At 44.6% G+C, this 15629-nt stretch overlaps 1 protein-coding gene across 1 annotated transcript in view; it reads right to left on the bottom strand.

Annotated features, from left to right (window-relative positions):
• yjefn3 (YjeF N-terminal domain containing 3) overlaps nt 1-13815 on the bottom strand; it is a 44473-nt gene extending 30658 nt beyond the window's left edge. The window contains exon 1 of the mRNA XM_068591129.1: nt 13412-13815. Within this exon, the coding sequence (XP_068447230.1) occupies nt 13412-13617 (206 nt within the window). The 5' untranslated portion in view covers nt 13618-13815. The remainder of the gene's footprint in view (nt 1-13411) is intronic.
• Between the last annotated feature and the right edge of the window lie 1814 nt (nt 13816-15629).

Here is a 15629-nt window from a genome sequence, read left to right as displayed (position 1 = left end):
AAGAGCGTTGAACTTGATCTTCTTCAAAACTCCCGACTTGAAGCATATCCAGACAGCGCTGTGGGAATCTGGAGAGAAAATGCAAATTTGACTGAGCTCTGACTGGCTGCTCATTGAACTGTTGATACGCACGTTTTCAATTTGCACACATATAAAACAGTGAAACGCTGCAACATTTAAAGAGATTGTGCTTGTGCATTAATCCCGTTTTCTTTCACGGAGTTTATGAAAATGTTGACTTGATATGTAACCTGTGTTTTTCCTTTTCTATCCCATTCTCACCTCTCTCACCGCTCCCTCCTTCTACGTTTCCGTAAATCCCGACGGTGAAGAATAATTTCTTGGCTGTCTTTCATAAAAAGCCTCTTGGAGAGAGTATCTCCAGCGTTGACAATGTTGGTGCCACCCACTCGGTCTGTCTGGTTGTACACACGCCAGACCTTTGAGCTTCATATTTACTCGTACCAGTGAGGCTGCAGAAGTTTAATAAATAGGGTGAAAACTCTGTCTGCCTGGTCATCATTACAGCAATCATCAGACGTTCGGCTGCGAGAATGAAGAAAAGAAGATGTGACAGAAAATACAGAGTTCAGACGATAAAAGGCGACCCCACAGCTCCTGTTTGTCCTTCGCTCTTCTCGTCTGTGTCAAGTTCAGTTGATTGTCTGCTAATGTCTCCGTCTGGCTCTGCGGGCCGCCGTCTTTCTCGCCGCATTCCTGTCTCGGCGCCACCATTAATCTGCTGGTTCACGGGGAGATGCTGCACGGCCATCAAAGCATCCAAGACGCAAGAACTCCCCGCGCACCCCGCCGCCCCCTCGTCTTATTACGAGCGCCAGACTGAAAAAAATATCTTTGAGAGGGAGACGCTAGTCGTTAGGTAACGAAGAACACCTTCGTTTCACCAGATATAACGCACCTGAGTAAATATACTCAAACTATATTAAAAATACAACAATACAAGGCAAATTGAAGTACTCTTCTTTTATTATAGAACATCTCATGGACCGAAAAACAGAAAAAAGGCTCAAAATCGGGTGATAAATGAGGGAATCGTCGATGAAAAATGATTGCGAATATAAATAATGGAGCTAACTTGGAGCTAACCTTCAATAACGTCAAAGAGCAGCTTGAAGCTACACAACGACCCACGCAAGTCAGACAAAAGCAACACAATGAAAACGACGTAACCACAGTGGCACGGGTAAAAATCACCCGACGTCAGCGCTCTAAGCCTAACTACGCGGTTTTGTCGCCTCCTCCTCACCAATCGTTTCTCGACATTAACCACGTAGATTTGCGTGTTTCTGCAAGCGCGACACAAGGCCGATATGAAACTTTGTTGGATTCAGAAACATCAACATTCAATGTTTTACTGGTTTGCAGAAACATTTCTTGTCAACACGCGAGCAAAAAAAACTATGAAGGTAGTATTTTTTTAAGTGTTTCGTCCTCACTCTGAGTATTATCTTGACTTTCAAGAGCCAACTTTAATTCCTTCGTGGTAAACAACAACAGAGAGCAAATGCGGAAGACCAGACAATTTACATAATCACAATTCTGCGACAGCGTCCTTCCGATTTTAGAAACAAAACAGAACCGCAATCAGGACTCAGCAGAGCGAGACAGCAAAACCTAATTACTGAACGTCGGGGAAAGCCTTCCTGGCTGCAAACCTGTGGCGCGCGCGCTCTATAACGCTGACAACAACACACACACATGAATAAACAGTTGGCGACACAATACCAAAGGACAGACACATAATGTTCCTTTCTTAAATTCTCAACGACACGAAGGCATTTTCAGACCCAACAGGTTTGACTTCAATCCACTTCCTGTTCTCGGTCTTCGTCTACAGTCGAGCACTACTAAAGAACACGGAGATTATAACCTCACCACAAACACACTCTCACTCAGAAATGGATAGATAAGAAAAATCTGCTCTCTAGGACCTGCAGATTAACTTGAAGTCTCTGACAAACTGCTGAGGGGAACGGGAGGAACATAAGCCGGCGTAATCGGGCGTAAAATTGCCGCTTATGAAAGGCCGAAAGAAAAACAACAATAAAACAACGACATACACCGCCACGGACGAATCGACGAGGACCGACCGGGGCCACAGCGGCTGCTCGTTAATCAACGAATAAAAACAATCCCGGCTTATTTAATTGTGCAGCCACTCGGCTGGCAGAAGCCCAAAAAGAAGGGGCGGTGCCAAAGAGAGAGACACCGAGGGACGATGCAACCGGCCGGACTAACTGAACCCTCTTTGCCCTCTCGCACCACAAAACCAATAACGTCACCTCGCGTGTCCGAGCCCGCCGGCAGCATCTCTCTGCTGGAGGAGGGGAGAGGGGGGGGGAGGAAGCTGGGGTTGGTTTCTATGGCGACTGACGCGAAGCCAATGTGAGTGACAGGTGGTAATAGCTGACAGAAAAGTGAGAAAGAGACCACCCACCTCTCTCCAGCTTTATTACCCGTTTTCTTTCCTCGCCCACTCATTTATACATGGTTTCCCTCTCTCTCTCTCTCTCTCTCTCTCTCTCTCTCTCTCTCTCTCTCTCTCTCTCTCTCTCTCTCTCTCTGTCTCTCTCTCTCTCTCTGTCTCTCCACATTGATTTATTTCTCCAGCGGCCATGACATAAGGCGAGCTGCTAGTGGGCATCGCTCCCATTCGGTCACCATGAGAACACTTTCCTTTCTGCTCGCATTCCTCAGAATAGCTCTGACCCGCTGTCAGCAAGACGCCCACAAGGGGTCGAGAGAGAGAGAGAGAGAGAGAGAGAGAGAGAGAGAGAGAGAGAGAGAGAGAGAGAGAGAGAGGGGGGGGGCTTTAAGTGACATTGGCTTCAAGTCACGTCTGTGTGATTATTCATTCGACGGCTGCACGCCGTTTGTTTATTTCTCTTGAAGTCAGTTTGAACATTTGACAATGTTTGCATTGCTTGAATCAAAGTTTTAGTTGTAGTCGCCATGTTGATTTTTTTTATTGCTGTACAGACTTTTACTAGTTTTCCAATGACAGCTGTGTTCCCCCTGGGGCTGAAAATCAATCAATCAAATGCCTTAAAATCCATATTGTGACAATATTGTGACTATATTTATGTTGTTTTTTGACAAATAATCGTCTGTAATATGGATATAATGCAGAGACATGAACATTCAGAAACGTAGCATACTGATTGCTCGCCTTGAAGGTCACAGAGTCTCCCGGGCCGCTACATGTACACTGGAAGGGTAACAAGGGGAGTGAGCCACAGGTGCATTGGAGGGATGGGTAACAGGTGCATTGGGTGGGGCTAGGTAACAGGTGCATTAGGTGGGGTTAGGTAACAGGTGCATTGGGTGGATGGGTAACAGATGCATTGGGGTGGGGCTAGGTAACAGGTGCATTGGGTGGGGTTAGGTAACAGGTGCATTGGGTGGGGTTAGGTAACAGGTGCATTGGGTGGATGGGTAACAGGTGCATTGGGGTGGGGCTAGGTAACAGGTGCATTGGGGTGGGGCTAGGTAACAGGTGCATTGGCTGGGGCTAGGTAACAGGTGCATTGGGGTGGGGCTAGGTAACCGGTGCATTGGGTGGGGTTAGGTAGCAGGTGCATTGGATGGATGGGTAACAGGTGCATTGGATGGGGCTAGGTAACAGGTGCATTGGGGTGGGGTTGGGTAACAGGTGCATTGGGGTGGGGCTAGGTAACAGGTGCATTGGGTGGGGCTGGGTAACAGGTGCATTGGGTGGGGTTGGGTAACAGGTGCATTGAGATGGGGCTAGGTAACAGGTGCATTGGGTGGGGCTAGGTAACAGGTGCATTGGGTGGGGTTGGGTAACAGGTGCATTGGGTGGGGCTGGGTAACAGGTGCATTGAGATGGGGCTAGGTAACAGGTGCATTGGGTGGGGCTGGGTAACAGGTGCATTGGGTGGGGTTGGGTAACAGGTGCATTGGGTGGGGTTGGGTAACAGGTGCATTGGGTGGGGTTGGGTAACAGGTGCATTGGGTGGGAAACGACTGGAACGTCGGACACGTTCTCGACTGGAGGTCATAGAAAACCGTCCGACGCCGTGGCGCTGATGGATCGGCGGCGAACGTGAGCTCAAGGCAGACGGAGACGAAACGCTCTCTTTAACTCGTGGTTTTATTTCAAGGACTCAAGGAAGGAGATTGTTGCCTTGGAGATAGCGGATGATTGAAACTGTGGGGATGTCCATCCGTCTGAGTGACGGTTCTATCAGCGCTGTCTTGATAAGATTTGATGGATTAGTCCTGCGCGCTAAAGCCGCTCAAAATCAAACGCCTGCATGGGCACATAGCACGCAGCTCCGCCAGGGCTTGAGGATACATTCATAACAATACAATGTCTCACATCATCCCTCACTTGAGATCAATAATGAAAATATGATTGCGGCTCATGCTGGATATAGGGCGCTAATGCCTTTTTTTTTCAGAGAAAGTAAGGATTTTTTTCCTCTTCAAACCACACAATGAATCATCTCTTGGAGATATTTTTTGAAAATAATTTTCAACAAATCCCTTCGCCCTTTAACTGCGGCCTGTAATAAAGACTGTGGCGATGTCTGAATGCGAGTGTGAAAAAATGGCGAGATTATGTTGAAATCCGACCCTTATTGTTGTAAAGGGAGCAGAAGAGCGAGGGCGACAGTTGCAGCCGTCACAATAGCTTTTTTAAATGTTTGATTTAAAACCCCACCGCACACACACACTCCGAAAACACACATCCTATAATACGCACTCTTACAATACACACTCCTATAATCCCTTTTCTCTTTTCTGCACCCTCTCATGCCTGTCAGCTTTCTAAATATCCAACAAACGCACAAACACAAGGGCAACGCATCCTGTCAACACACATGAAAGCCTGTATAAATATCATCATTTCATAAAACAAACACACACATTCATCCCACACACGGCCCAAAGCACATTTACACATTCTGTGACTCAGATGATCCGTCGGAAGCCCTCCTTATATATATATATATATATATATATATATATATATATATATATATATATATATATATATATATATATATATATATATATGAATCAGTATGAATCAATATACAGTATACAACAGTTTAAAAATAATGATTACAAAACAAAACTAGGTTTAAATCTTATTTTTCTATAGTTATGACCATATTTTCTGTCCAATCAAAGCAGTTCCTCCACTAACGCAACGGCTGTGCTCTTTGGAGGAAACTTCCTAAACGGCAGGAAACACGAGCAGCTGGTGATCAGACAGGTTGACATTTGTTCAGCCATTTAAAAGGAAACCAAAGGAATTAAATGTGTCGCTCTGCAGGAGGTGATGCAACGAGGAAGTGCAATTCTCCCTCATGGCCACTCCTCCGGTTGCATATAGAAGTCTATGAGAACATAGAGAACATAACCCTTCTTCTGACTTATTGATTTATTCCCTCAATAAATGTGTAGACGTTAGTTTTTAAGTATTTTTTATTTTAACCACGTCATGTTGAGAGAAGCGTTTGATTGGTTAAATAACTGGAAAACAGACCTCAGACCAGGAAGTAACTGAAGCTCATTTGAACCATGACGAGTAGACATACACACATCAATTCATACCAAATCCCATAATTTCGCACGCACAATGTGTGTAACTGAACTCCTCCAAATGAAAGTAACGTGTCATAAAATAAGTATTTCTTCATTTTTCATGGTCCAACTGACTTTGAGAGATTTTAAACCTAAATCTTTATAAGTTGTCTAGTTTTTCAAACATCAGAAAACATCCTCACACTACAAAGTGTAATATACACACACAATATATACACACACAATATACACACACACAATATACACACATAATATACACACACGCATCTCGTACCTGTCGTCTCACCTGCTCTCATGCTCACATTTGTTCCTCTACACACACACACACACACACACACACACACACACACACACACACACACACACACACACACACACACTGTGTTGAACTTGGGGTCTTACGCAATGACCTGTCTGACCTTTAAGTCACATAGCAACGTCACTACGGCAACCTTCGTTTGTTGCTAGGCAAACACAGGTGATAGCGATGAGTCAATTAGTGCAGTTGGACAGACACACACACACACACACACACACACACACACACACACACACACACACACACACACACACACACAGGATGAGGACATTTCCCAGCAAATAGCCTTTTCGCATCATAACTTCTCTTTATATGGTAAACTCTCTCTTCCCCACCAATGCCACACCCCTTCAAAATAAAAGTACAATAGAGTAACTGTATCTTAACAGGAAGTTCAGTGTGATGCTTCTTTTTCAAAATAAAAGTCCATTCGAGTAACTGTATCTTAACAGGAAGTTCAGTGTGAGGCTTCTTTTTCAAAATAAAAGTACAATAGAGTACCTGTATCTTAACAGGAAGTTCAGTGTGAGGCTTCTTTTTCAAAATAAAAGTACAATGGAGTAACTGTATCTTAACAGAAAGTTCAGGATGAGGTCGTTGAGGCTTTTTTAAAATTAAAATAAAAGACCCAAACTCTCACTGCATGTTAATGGGAGACTTCCTTTTATTTTTGTCAGGAACAAAATGCACCTTAAACGTCCATCACAATTCTCTAACGTGAGAGCAGAAGGTGAAAAAAGTGAAGTAATTGTTTGTAATTAACACTTTGGACGATTCCTTTTAATGTTCGTCTTTTCTAAAAATCCATTTTTGTTTATTAGTGACAGGTGATTCAGTCTATGTGTCATGAATGAATAACGGGAGAAAAACCTATCACCTGTGATATCAGTAAAAAAAGATCCCATTTCAGCAGCCTGATAGTTTGACTAATGTTAGTTAATTGAGGCAAGCTGTGAACCCGTCAAAGGAAATAATGGTCTCCATCCAATAATAGCCCGGGAGTCAAATGAAAGCCTCAGTTTGAGAGCTTGGAGTACTTGTACACCTTGGCAAAGGAGAAGTGATCTGAATGTAGAAACTAAAAATCAGCTTCCACATGAAGAACAAAGGGCTCATCCACACAACGCGGTCACAATTCAAGTGTTTTCCTGCACGGCAGAGCGAGGGCTTTTATTTGCATAGCCAACAATCTGCTTCTGGCAGCGCGAACACTGTCATTTTGTTAAGTGAGCAGCGGCTGTGTTCAGATGTTCAGCTCAGAGCGAAACACACTGTTTGTATTGTAGCCTTCAGACACTTTAGACTTGTGGCTTTTCCTGCCTTGCAGACAGTTGGTAACCTTTTCTTTCGGCGCTCTGTATGCACGTGCGCGTGTTTTTTTCGATGTAATTTATTTTTATTCCTTTGCAGTGACGGGACCCAGGAGGCATTCTGAGCTCCTCGACAGACGCTGTGATTGAACTGCCGCTAAAGACGCGCCGCCGCCGCTCCCTTCAGTCCTGTCACATCAATCCCACATAAACTCTCACAAGCACCCTGTCACGCAAAAAAATGAAATATTGTTTTTTTTTTTGTGATTCGAGTGGGTCATTCCTTCTGCATTAATTACAGTCTGTGCTTTATAATGCCAGTAATTGTGGAATAATACATATGCCCTGTTCCTCTGTGAGATGGATGCCAATGAGCACAGCGGAGAGGCAGTGAGAGAAAGAAGGATGCTGAGGATGGGGATGTTTTTCCAGAACAAAACGTACAGAAAGGCCTCTTATTTTTGTAAAGTGGGAGAAAGTAACCATTACAAATCATGCACAGCCTCTTTCTTTAGTTTTGTCATAATTACAAGTAAAGGAGAAACTAATTAGAGTCCAGCTCGCACACGAGGGTGTGCTCCTGTATGCTCATTCTTCATTACAATAACACACACAGAAAAGCACACACACAGACGCACACACTTAAAGAAACACAGCACAGGTGGAAGGTTGTGTCAAGGAGACATATAAGTGATTAAATAATTGACATATTCTGACCCTTTCACCAAATTTAAAGCACAAATGATTAGCAATTACCTCCCCGGAGAAGGAGTTTGAGGTGGGTTCTCTCTCTTTATCCCCGCCTCTATTATTCATTATATGTTCACGCACACACACACACACAGAAAGACACACACACATAGCAACTGCCGCTGTGTGACGGACAGCTTATTGAGCGAAGATAAGCGAACCCAACTCGGCTCCGTAACTTCAAGACTACAGGAAGTGTTTAACCTTTCCGCGCAGCTCGAAGCTCCCCCGCAAGCCAACTTGAGATGAAACGGTATTAAAAAAAAAGTCTGGATGATGATTTATTTCTCAATCTATCATTGTAAATGATTAAATTGAGGCACCTTCGGGGACATGTATTGTAATCCTCCCCCTGTGTCCCTCAATAACAATTACAAATCCTTTAAAATGATCCACAATGTGGACGTGATGACACCGTCTTGGCTCGGCCTTCCTCAAATGGCTCTCTTGTGTTATTCATTAACAAAGGCTGCTGCCTGGAGACTCATTCAAACCGGAATGAACAGGGTTTTCTGCTTGTGGTGGCCAGAGGGAAGCAGACGCAAACCTCAACCCTTAGAGAGCATAACCAATGCAGTGCTCTCTAAATAATCTCAATAAAGACATATTATATGATTAAAAAAGGAGAAAGAAGAAAACATGTCATGAGATTTTTACCAATTTAAATGACTTAAGTAATGAATGTATTTTGTGTCACGTTTAATCATCTTAATATATGAACAAAAAGCAAACACAACAACAAGATAATTGGTGGACTCATCAACGTGTGCAGCCTCACAGTGTGAGTCTCTGAGGATGGTCGAGTAATTTGCTCCAGATTGAAACATATGATGCAACAATTATCTGCTAAAATGCCATGAACAATAACCCGTAGCTGAGATAAGATGTGGAATTTGGTACACTTTACAGTTACCAAACCTCAGCGTGTTGTCGTTGGGCGCTTGTTAGCATGAACACTTGCTAACACGGTGCGTAGCTTATGAACAGAGCAGCACTGTTGCTGTGAACCATGAAAGAGGCAAAACCGAACTCCAAACCTCAAGCTCGGGACTCGCAATAGCTAAATAATTTAATAAAACCTCAGCGTGTTGTCGTTGGGCGCTTGTTAGCATGAACACTTAGCCTCACAGAGCTGCTAACACGGCTCGTAGCTTATGACCAGAGCAGCAATGTCGCCGTGAACCATGAAAGAGGCAAAATCAAACTCCAAACCTCAAGCTTGATACTCGCAATCGCTAAATAATTTGGTAGCACTTTATAATAACTACACGCAATGTAGCATTAGCATTATGTTTTAATCTTGATTAATAAGCTTGACTATCATGCGATTCATGATTGTGTTTTCACACTTTATAAATGATGGATTCCCGATTTGTAAATGAAGACATTCACAAAGTGCTAAATAGTGTTTAAGCATTATAAAGTGTTACCAATCATTGTGTGTGATCGTATTTGGAGCAATTTTGGTGCTTCTAGCTCTCACGTAGCAGCCACACAGTATTACTTACGCTTGTTATGCATCTTATGCTACTTCTGAAGCAACGATCGGAAGCAGCCGGCTGCCTGTCGATCTCATAATTCTACTTTTCCAGACACCGTACACTGAGAACTCTCTCACTTAATCTGATGGAAGAGAAAATTATTTTCGAATACTGTACTGGTAGAAAATCACTTTCTACATCTCCTCCTCTCTACATCTCCTCCTCTCTACATCTCCTCCTCTCCACATCTCCACCTCTGCCCCAATCATTACATTTGACCTATAAATAAATGTCAGAGCTGTCACCGGCAAATGGAGCTACCCAACATGGGAATTGGTGGCAGCGAGCTGAGAGGAGGGAGGCGAGCCAAAAGAATAACGATAAGCCCAATATGCGTCGTTGCCGAGGTAGAAGAGGCACAGAGGCAGAGCCGGGAAAGTCAGACAGCTCGACAGCTCGACTCAGACAGGTAGACAGACAGGTAGACAGACAGGTAGACAGACAGGTAGACAGACAGGTAGTCAGACAGGTAGACAGACCAGCAAATGGAAGGACGGACGAATATATCTCCGAACACTTCTCTGTACGACAGGTGTGGTGGACAGAAGGGCAAAGGTGACGCAGGAGACGGAACATTCATCACCACCAGAGCAGGAGGAAGAGGAGGAAGAGGAGGAGGGGGGGGAGGAGGAGAAGGTCACACGAGAAAAACCCAGGAGGAGGAAAGTGTCTCTCTCACCAGAGCACTAGACATAATCAAGTCGAATTGCTTTGATTCAAGCCAATGTGACAACTCGTGCCGGCAGATGAAAATTGCCACCGACACCGAGAGCAGTTTTCCTGAATTCAAAAGCCGCTTTGAAAACCGTCTTCTGTACAGATATATTTAAAGTTCCCTCCTGCTGGTTGGCTGTTATTTGCTGTTACTGAACAGCAGAGAGCCGACAAAACAGATGTCGACCGAACGGAGCTCTGCCCTGTTAGAATTAGAGGTATACGAGCGTTTTATACGTCCAAATAAATCCTACTTTTGCCTCGTATCCGTTTGACCGATTCTAGAAGTCAAGTCATCTTCTGTCTTTTGCTTTTTTTTGTTGTAGTCACCACCGTTGTCACACTGGAACAGCAGGACTGCCACGTGTTTGGGGTCTTCATGAATGTGTATGTGATATGCATGTATGTGAAATGGATGATATGAATGTATGAATGATATGGATCTATGTGATATGAATAATATGAATGTATGTGATATGGATGTATGTGATATGGATGATATGAATGTATGTGATATGAGTGATATGGATGTATGTGATATGAGTGATATGGATGTATGTGATATGAGTGATATGGATGTATGTGATATGGATGTATGTGATATGAGTGATATGGATGTATGTGATATGGATGTATGTGATATGAGTGATATGGATGTATGTGATATGAGTGATATGGATGTATGTGATATGAGTGATATGGATGTATGTGATATGGATGTATGTGATATGGATGTATCAGATCATTGAACTCGATCACAGCGTCTCATCAGTAATGTCGTTATCTCCTACGGATGCTTTCTGTTTTTTCTTTTATGAACATAACTCACAGAGCTTACAGTTCCAGACAGTAATTATCTCAGGTTGCCATAACAGCTGCATGTCTGCCGGCCGTCGATTGGCTAAAACCACGGATACATATCCACATATCACTTTTGGAATAAATTACCACGGCTTGATTTAAATGCATGCAAGTTCACACATGCCTAAAAGTCTGATGCGGAGGCCGACGACGATGGTGATGATGATGATAGCTGCATAATCAGGGGCCCCTGCGGGGGCCCAACGGGGCTTTAATTGACCGGCTTAATTGACTGCCAGCCAGCTCCAATCAAGCTGCAGAGATCTGAGAGGTCTGAGGACTGGGACCGAGCCTCTCGGGTGTTGGTTAATCCGCCCAGCCTCAGCTCCTCAGATGTCGACACACACGGAGACGAGTAATTACATATGTTATTGAGAAGAGTAAAGCAGAAAAAAAAGCTCCCAGAATAGATTTAATATGTAGGTGCGTGACTGACGTGGCAACAACATGGAGACAGTGACACACGGGTGTGTTTAAAGCAGTCAATGACGTAGTACAGCTACATATATATTAATATATACATATATTTACTCTATGAATATATCTTCTAGCGCCATGTTTGCACGCGTATCTGAAAATCAATCACGGGCTCGCAGGGCGATTTGTATAAATAAACGCTTAACAGAAGAGGAATAAACCATCTGCGCTACATGAGGCGCTTCATCGTGTTTGAAGCGCTCTGAAGGAAGAAAGGCAGCGGAGGTGTTTCCTCCCGGGGGACAAAACAACTCATTTATAGGAGATTAACAGAGACAAAGAAAAAACCCAGCAGGGCCACAAATCATTCAGGCGTTCGCGCCACAAAACCGATAACACTGTTCCTTGTCTTCAAACGTACACGACGCCGGTGCAGACGCGGCTCTGGACGACATGGCGCCCCGCAAGGTGTTGTTTGAGGGCCCCTTTACTTTGTGTGTTTCATTGTAAAGCCGTACACGAGAGTCTTGAAGTCAGTCAGTGGTATCAGTTCGCTGTGTTAGAGGTGCCTCCTCTTCATCCTCCAGTGCAGAGCCTTCACAGGCCTTCAGGTGACAGAAGAACGGGGATAAGAAAGTGTCTCCGCTCTTACAGAATACCAACACGCTGCCCAAAAGGAAACCCTGACTATATGAGAATGAATTATGTGTGTGATCTTTTTCTGGCTTTTTGGTTGTGCAGATTCTTCAAAGGGTTGTAAAGCGGCAGCTCTTGCTATGGAAGTGAAGTCATCTCCGTTTATTACAGTCCACTGGCTGCAATGTATGCAGATTTCTGTGTTTTACCATCACTGCTAACCGTTCTCTCAGGTATTTTTAGATCCATTTCTTACGTTCCAGGTGATCGGTTTCAGATGATTTTACAAATGTTTGCAACGACGCCTCTAATTTAAGGAGCTTGCTTTGCCTTAAAACAGCAACGTCTAAACATAAAGCTCGTTCTCCATCGCAGCACTAAAAGACTGTCACCGTGTTGCAGATTGAGCCGCATCTCTTGGCACACCGTGATCACGATGACACAAAAGGTTGTGTACCCAGTGTGTGCATTCCAGAGGGACCACCGGCTGTTATGTTGAATCCTCAAGTGGATCCAAATAGATTCATTAATATGTGTGTGTGTGTGTGTGTGTGTGTGTGTGTGTGTGTGTGTGTGTGTGTGTGTGTGTGTGTGTGTGTAACAGGTTGGGGGCAAACCGCTCACCTGCATTTCAAACGTGACGATACACCGAGCACATCCTGAGTATCTCTGAGCGAGTGTGTGTGTGTATGTGTGTGTATGTATGTGTGTGCGTGTCACTCTAAGAGGTGAAAGAGGTGCTACACACGACCCCTCGCATTGCATAACAAACTGATTACACGTCTCACCCACAAAGCCATGAGGTGATGGGCTCGGCCCGTAATATGTGGACTGATCATTCAAAATTAAACACAACACCCCTTTAATTCAATGAGGGCTCGTATCTGTAATTCAATTTAAGGCTTCAGCGGAGAGGAAACAAGGCTTCTTTTTGGGGTATTTCTGCTGGCACTGTCATCATCATCATCACCATCATCCATGTGGCAAGCAAGTCCACTTAAATAATTGATATCTCTCTTACAACTCCCTTTGCCTGCTTCAAGCTGGATGAACGCGCTCTGTGAGTCTCACGTGAAGACGTCTCTTGTTTGGGGGTTTACCGGGTGAATCCGGACGCTCCTCTCCATCTCTCCATCTCTCCATCCCTCCATCTCTCCATCCCTCCATCTCTCTCGCGCGCGCCGGTTTTAAAGTGCGTGTCCGGTGAGTCGCACTGACCGGACCACCACCACCACCACCAGACATGCAACCTGAGCGGCGCCTACCTGAGGTACCGCAGCGGCTCTATGGTCTCCGCCTCCGCCTCCGCCGAGCTGTGGTTCATCATCTTGTCCATCTGCTGTTGTTTTGGGATGAAGGGATGAGCTGTGCCGCCCCGAGAAGAAGAGAAAGAGACACTTTCCGTTCCTTCTCCCTGACTCAATGAGCGCACTCTGTCTCTCTCTCTCTTTGCCGGGAAGAGACTCAGCATGCAAACGCGCGTCCTCCGTCTGCGCCTCTTGATTGGTTCAGACGCTGGAAGGTAATTACTGGCTACACACACACACACACACACACACACACACACTCTCTCTCTCTCTCTCTCTCTCTCTCTCTCTCTCTCTCTCTCTCTCTCTCTCTCTCTCTCTCTCTCTCTCTCTCTCTCTCTCTCTGAATAATGCCTCTATACCTTTCCCTCTCTCTCTCTCACTGTGGCCCCGGTTCATTCTCTAATAAAACCAGTTGGCTCCGCGTATGGAGGGGGGGGGGGGGGGGCAGCCAATTAGGAAGCAGGAAGCATGGAGCTCGCTGGCTCATTGGCTCAGGCTGCATCGATCATCCTATCACCCCCCCCCCCTCCTCCTCCTCCTCCTCCGCCCCCCCAACACTCACAAACTCCTTGGTGGCAAACCCATCCCTTGATGTAAAATCTAGAGCAAGCGAGACACCTTTTTTTTCTTCTTCCATATAGCAGGAGGTAGATGAAGCCAATTAAAACTAAGATAATATAACTATGGGCCCCAAAAATGATGGGCGATGTGAACAGAACCCACCGTGACCTCAAAGGGGCCTTTGATGCGTGCAGAATGATGTATGTATCTGGTGCTGCCGCGGAGGGGGAAAAAAACATAAAAAGAGACTCCAAACAGTGTTTATATCATTAAAATGTAAATGCATACATAGAGCACACACAGAGGATGCATATGCACAGTACAGTAGTGTCACGAGGGGGCTGCAGGCTGCCAGGGAATGGAGTTCACAAGTGGGTCGTGGAGACAAACAATAGCTCACTTTCTTCTCTCCCTCCTCCCGGATGCCATTACATCGCCTTAACGACAGCTCGAGCAACCGGGTAAAGTCCGAGGCCTCGTGAGATGCAGATGAGGGTCTAAGTCTTTGTTTGTCTACCACATTACACAAATAAACCGGTCTGGAAGATTAAAATTCCTGTGAGGGGCCACTGAAGACAAACAGGTTGAAGGGAAAGTTGGAGTACTCAGCCACCTAGTGGTCACTTACTGCTATTGCAGTTTAAATCAAGACAGTCAGTGCTGTGGGCTGAAAATGAATCATTAGTTCAATTTGAAGCATATGTGCACGTGACGTGCGTTACTTACTGTCATTGTAATGTTCCTTCTACATGACACACACACTCCAGCTCTAAACTCACTACTTCCTGTTTAGAGGTCCTCTGTCCAGCTATTGAATGCATTATAACATGTCAGCTGACTACCGGCATGGTGTGCATGGTGTGCATGTGTATGTGTGTGTGTGTGTGTGTGTGTGTGTGTGTGTGCGTGCGTGTATTCATTAAAGATGCACTTGACTGTGAGAGCAAATCGTTCATCTTGATGTTTTGCATCAGAAGAAAGGCGGAGAGGGTTGAATGGTTATGGATGATCAGAGTTCCTTCATAAACAGCTTTTAGTGCTTTGGGGGGAAAAAATAAAGACTTTGAAATGTTTTGACAGCTCGTGATTTTTACAGTCAGATAATTGAACAGTTCATCTGAGTGCATGCTCTAAAAATTTTCTCTGCAGGCTTCACAGATCGGTGATGTAACAGCTAGAAAGGATCCAGTCTTCATTGTGCACTCACTTCTGCTATGCAGATGCTTGTGAGCAGGAGGTAAACACAACAACAAAACAACAACGATACGGCTGAATCTTATGAACTCCAGTACAAAGCACAAGCAGCAGCTACCGTCTATACCACTAAAAGTGTTTCAGGCTCCTATTGTGCTACATAATTCTGCACAATGCATCAATACACAGTTCATATGTTCACCTCCAGCGCCTCAAAAAAAACAATTTGCTTCAGGGATGGAAATCAAGATTTTTTTTCCGATTGGTTTAAAAAAAATAATCTAAAATGTCCTCTGCGTCACCATCCCCCATTATATAAGGCAGTGGTTCTCGAATGAGGGTACTAGTACCCCTGGGAGTACTTGAAGGAACCCCAGGGGGTACTTTTTTTTACTACTTTAAAAAAATATGTTCTCCT

Source organism: Clinocottus analis, unplaced genomic scaffold, assembly GCF_023055335.1.
Source record: "Clinocottus analis isolate CAN_PGR_092001 unplaced genomic scaffold, fCliAna1.0.p SCAF_25, whole genome shotgun sequence".
NCBI classification, from domain to species: Eukaryota; Metazoa; Chordata; class Actinopteri; order Perciformes; family Cottidae; genus Clinocottus; species Clinocottus analis.
This window is presented reverse-complemented; position numbering and strand designations above follow the sequence as displayed.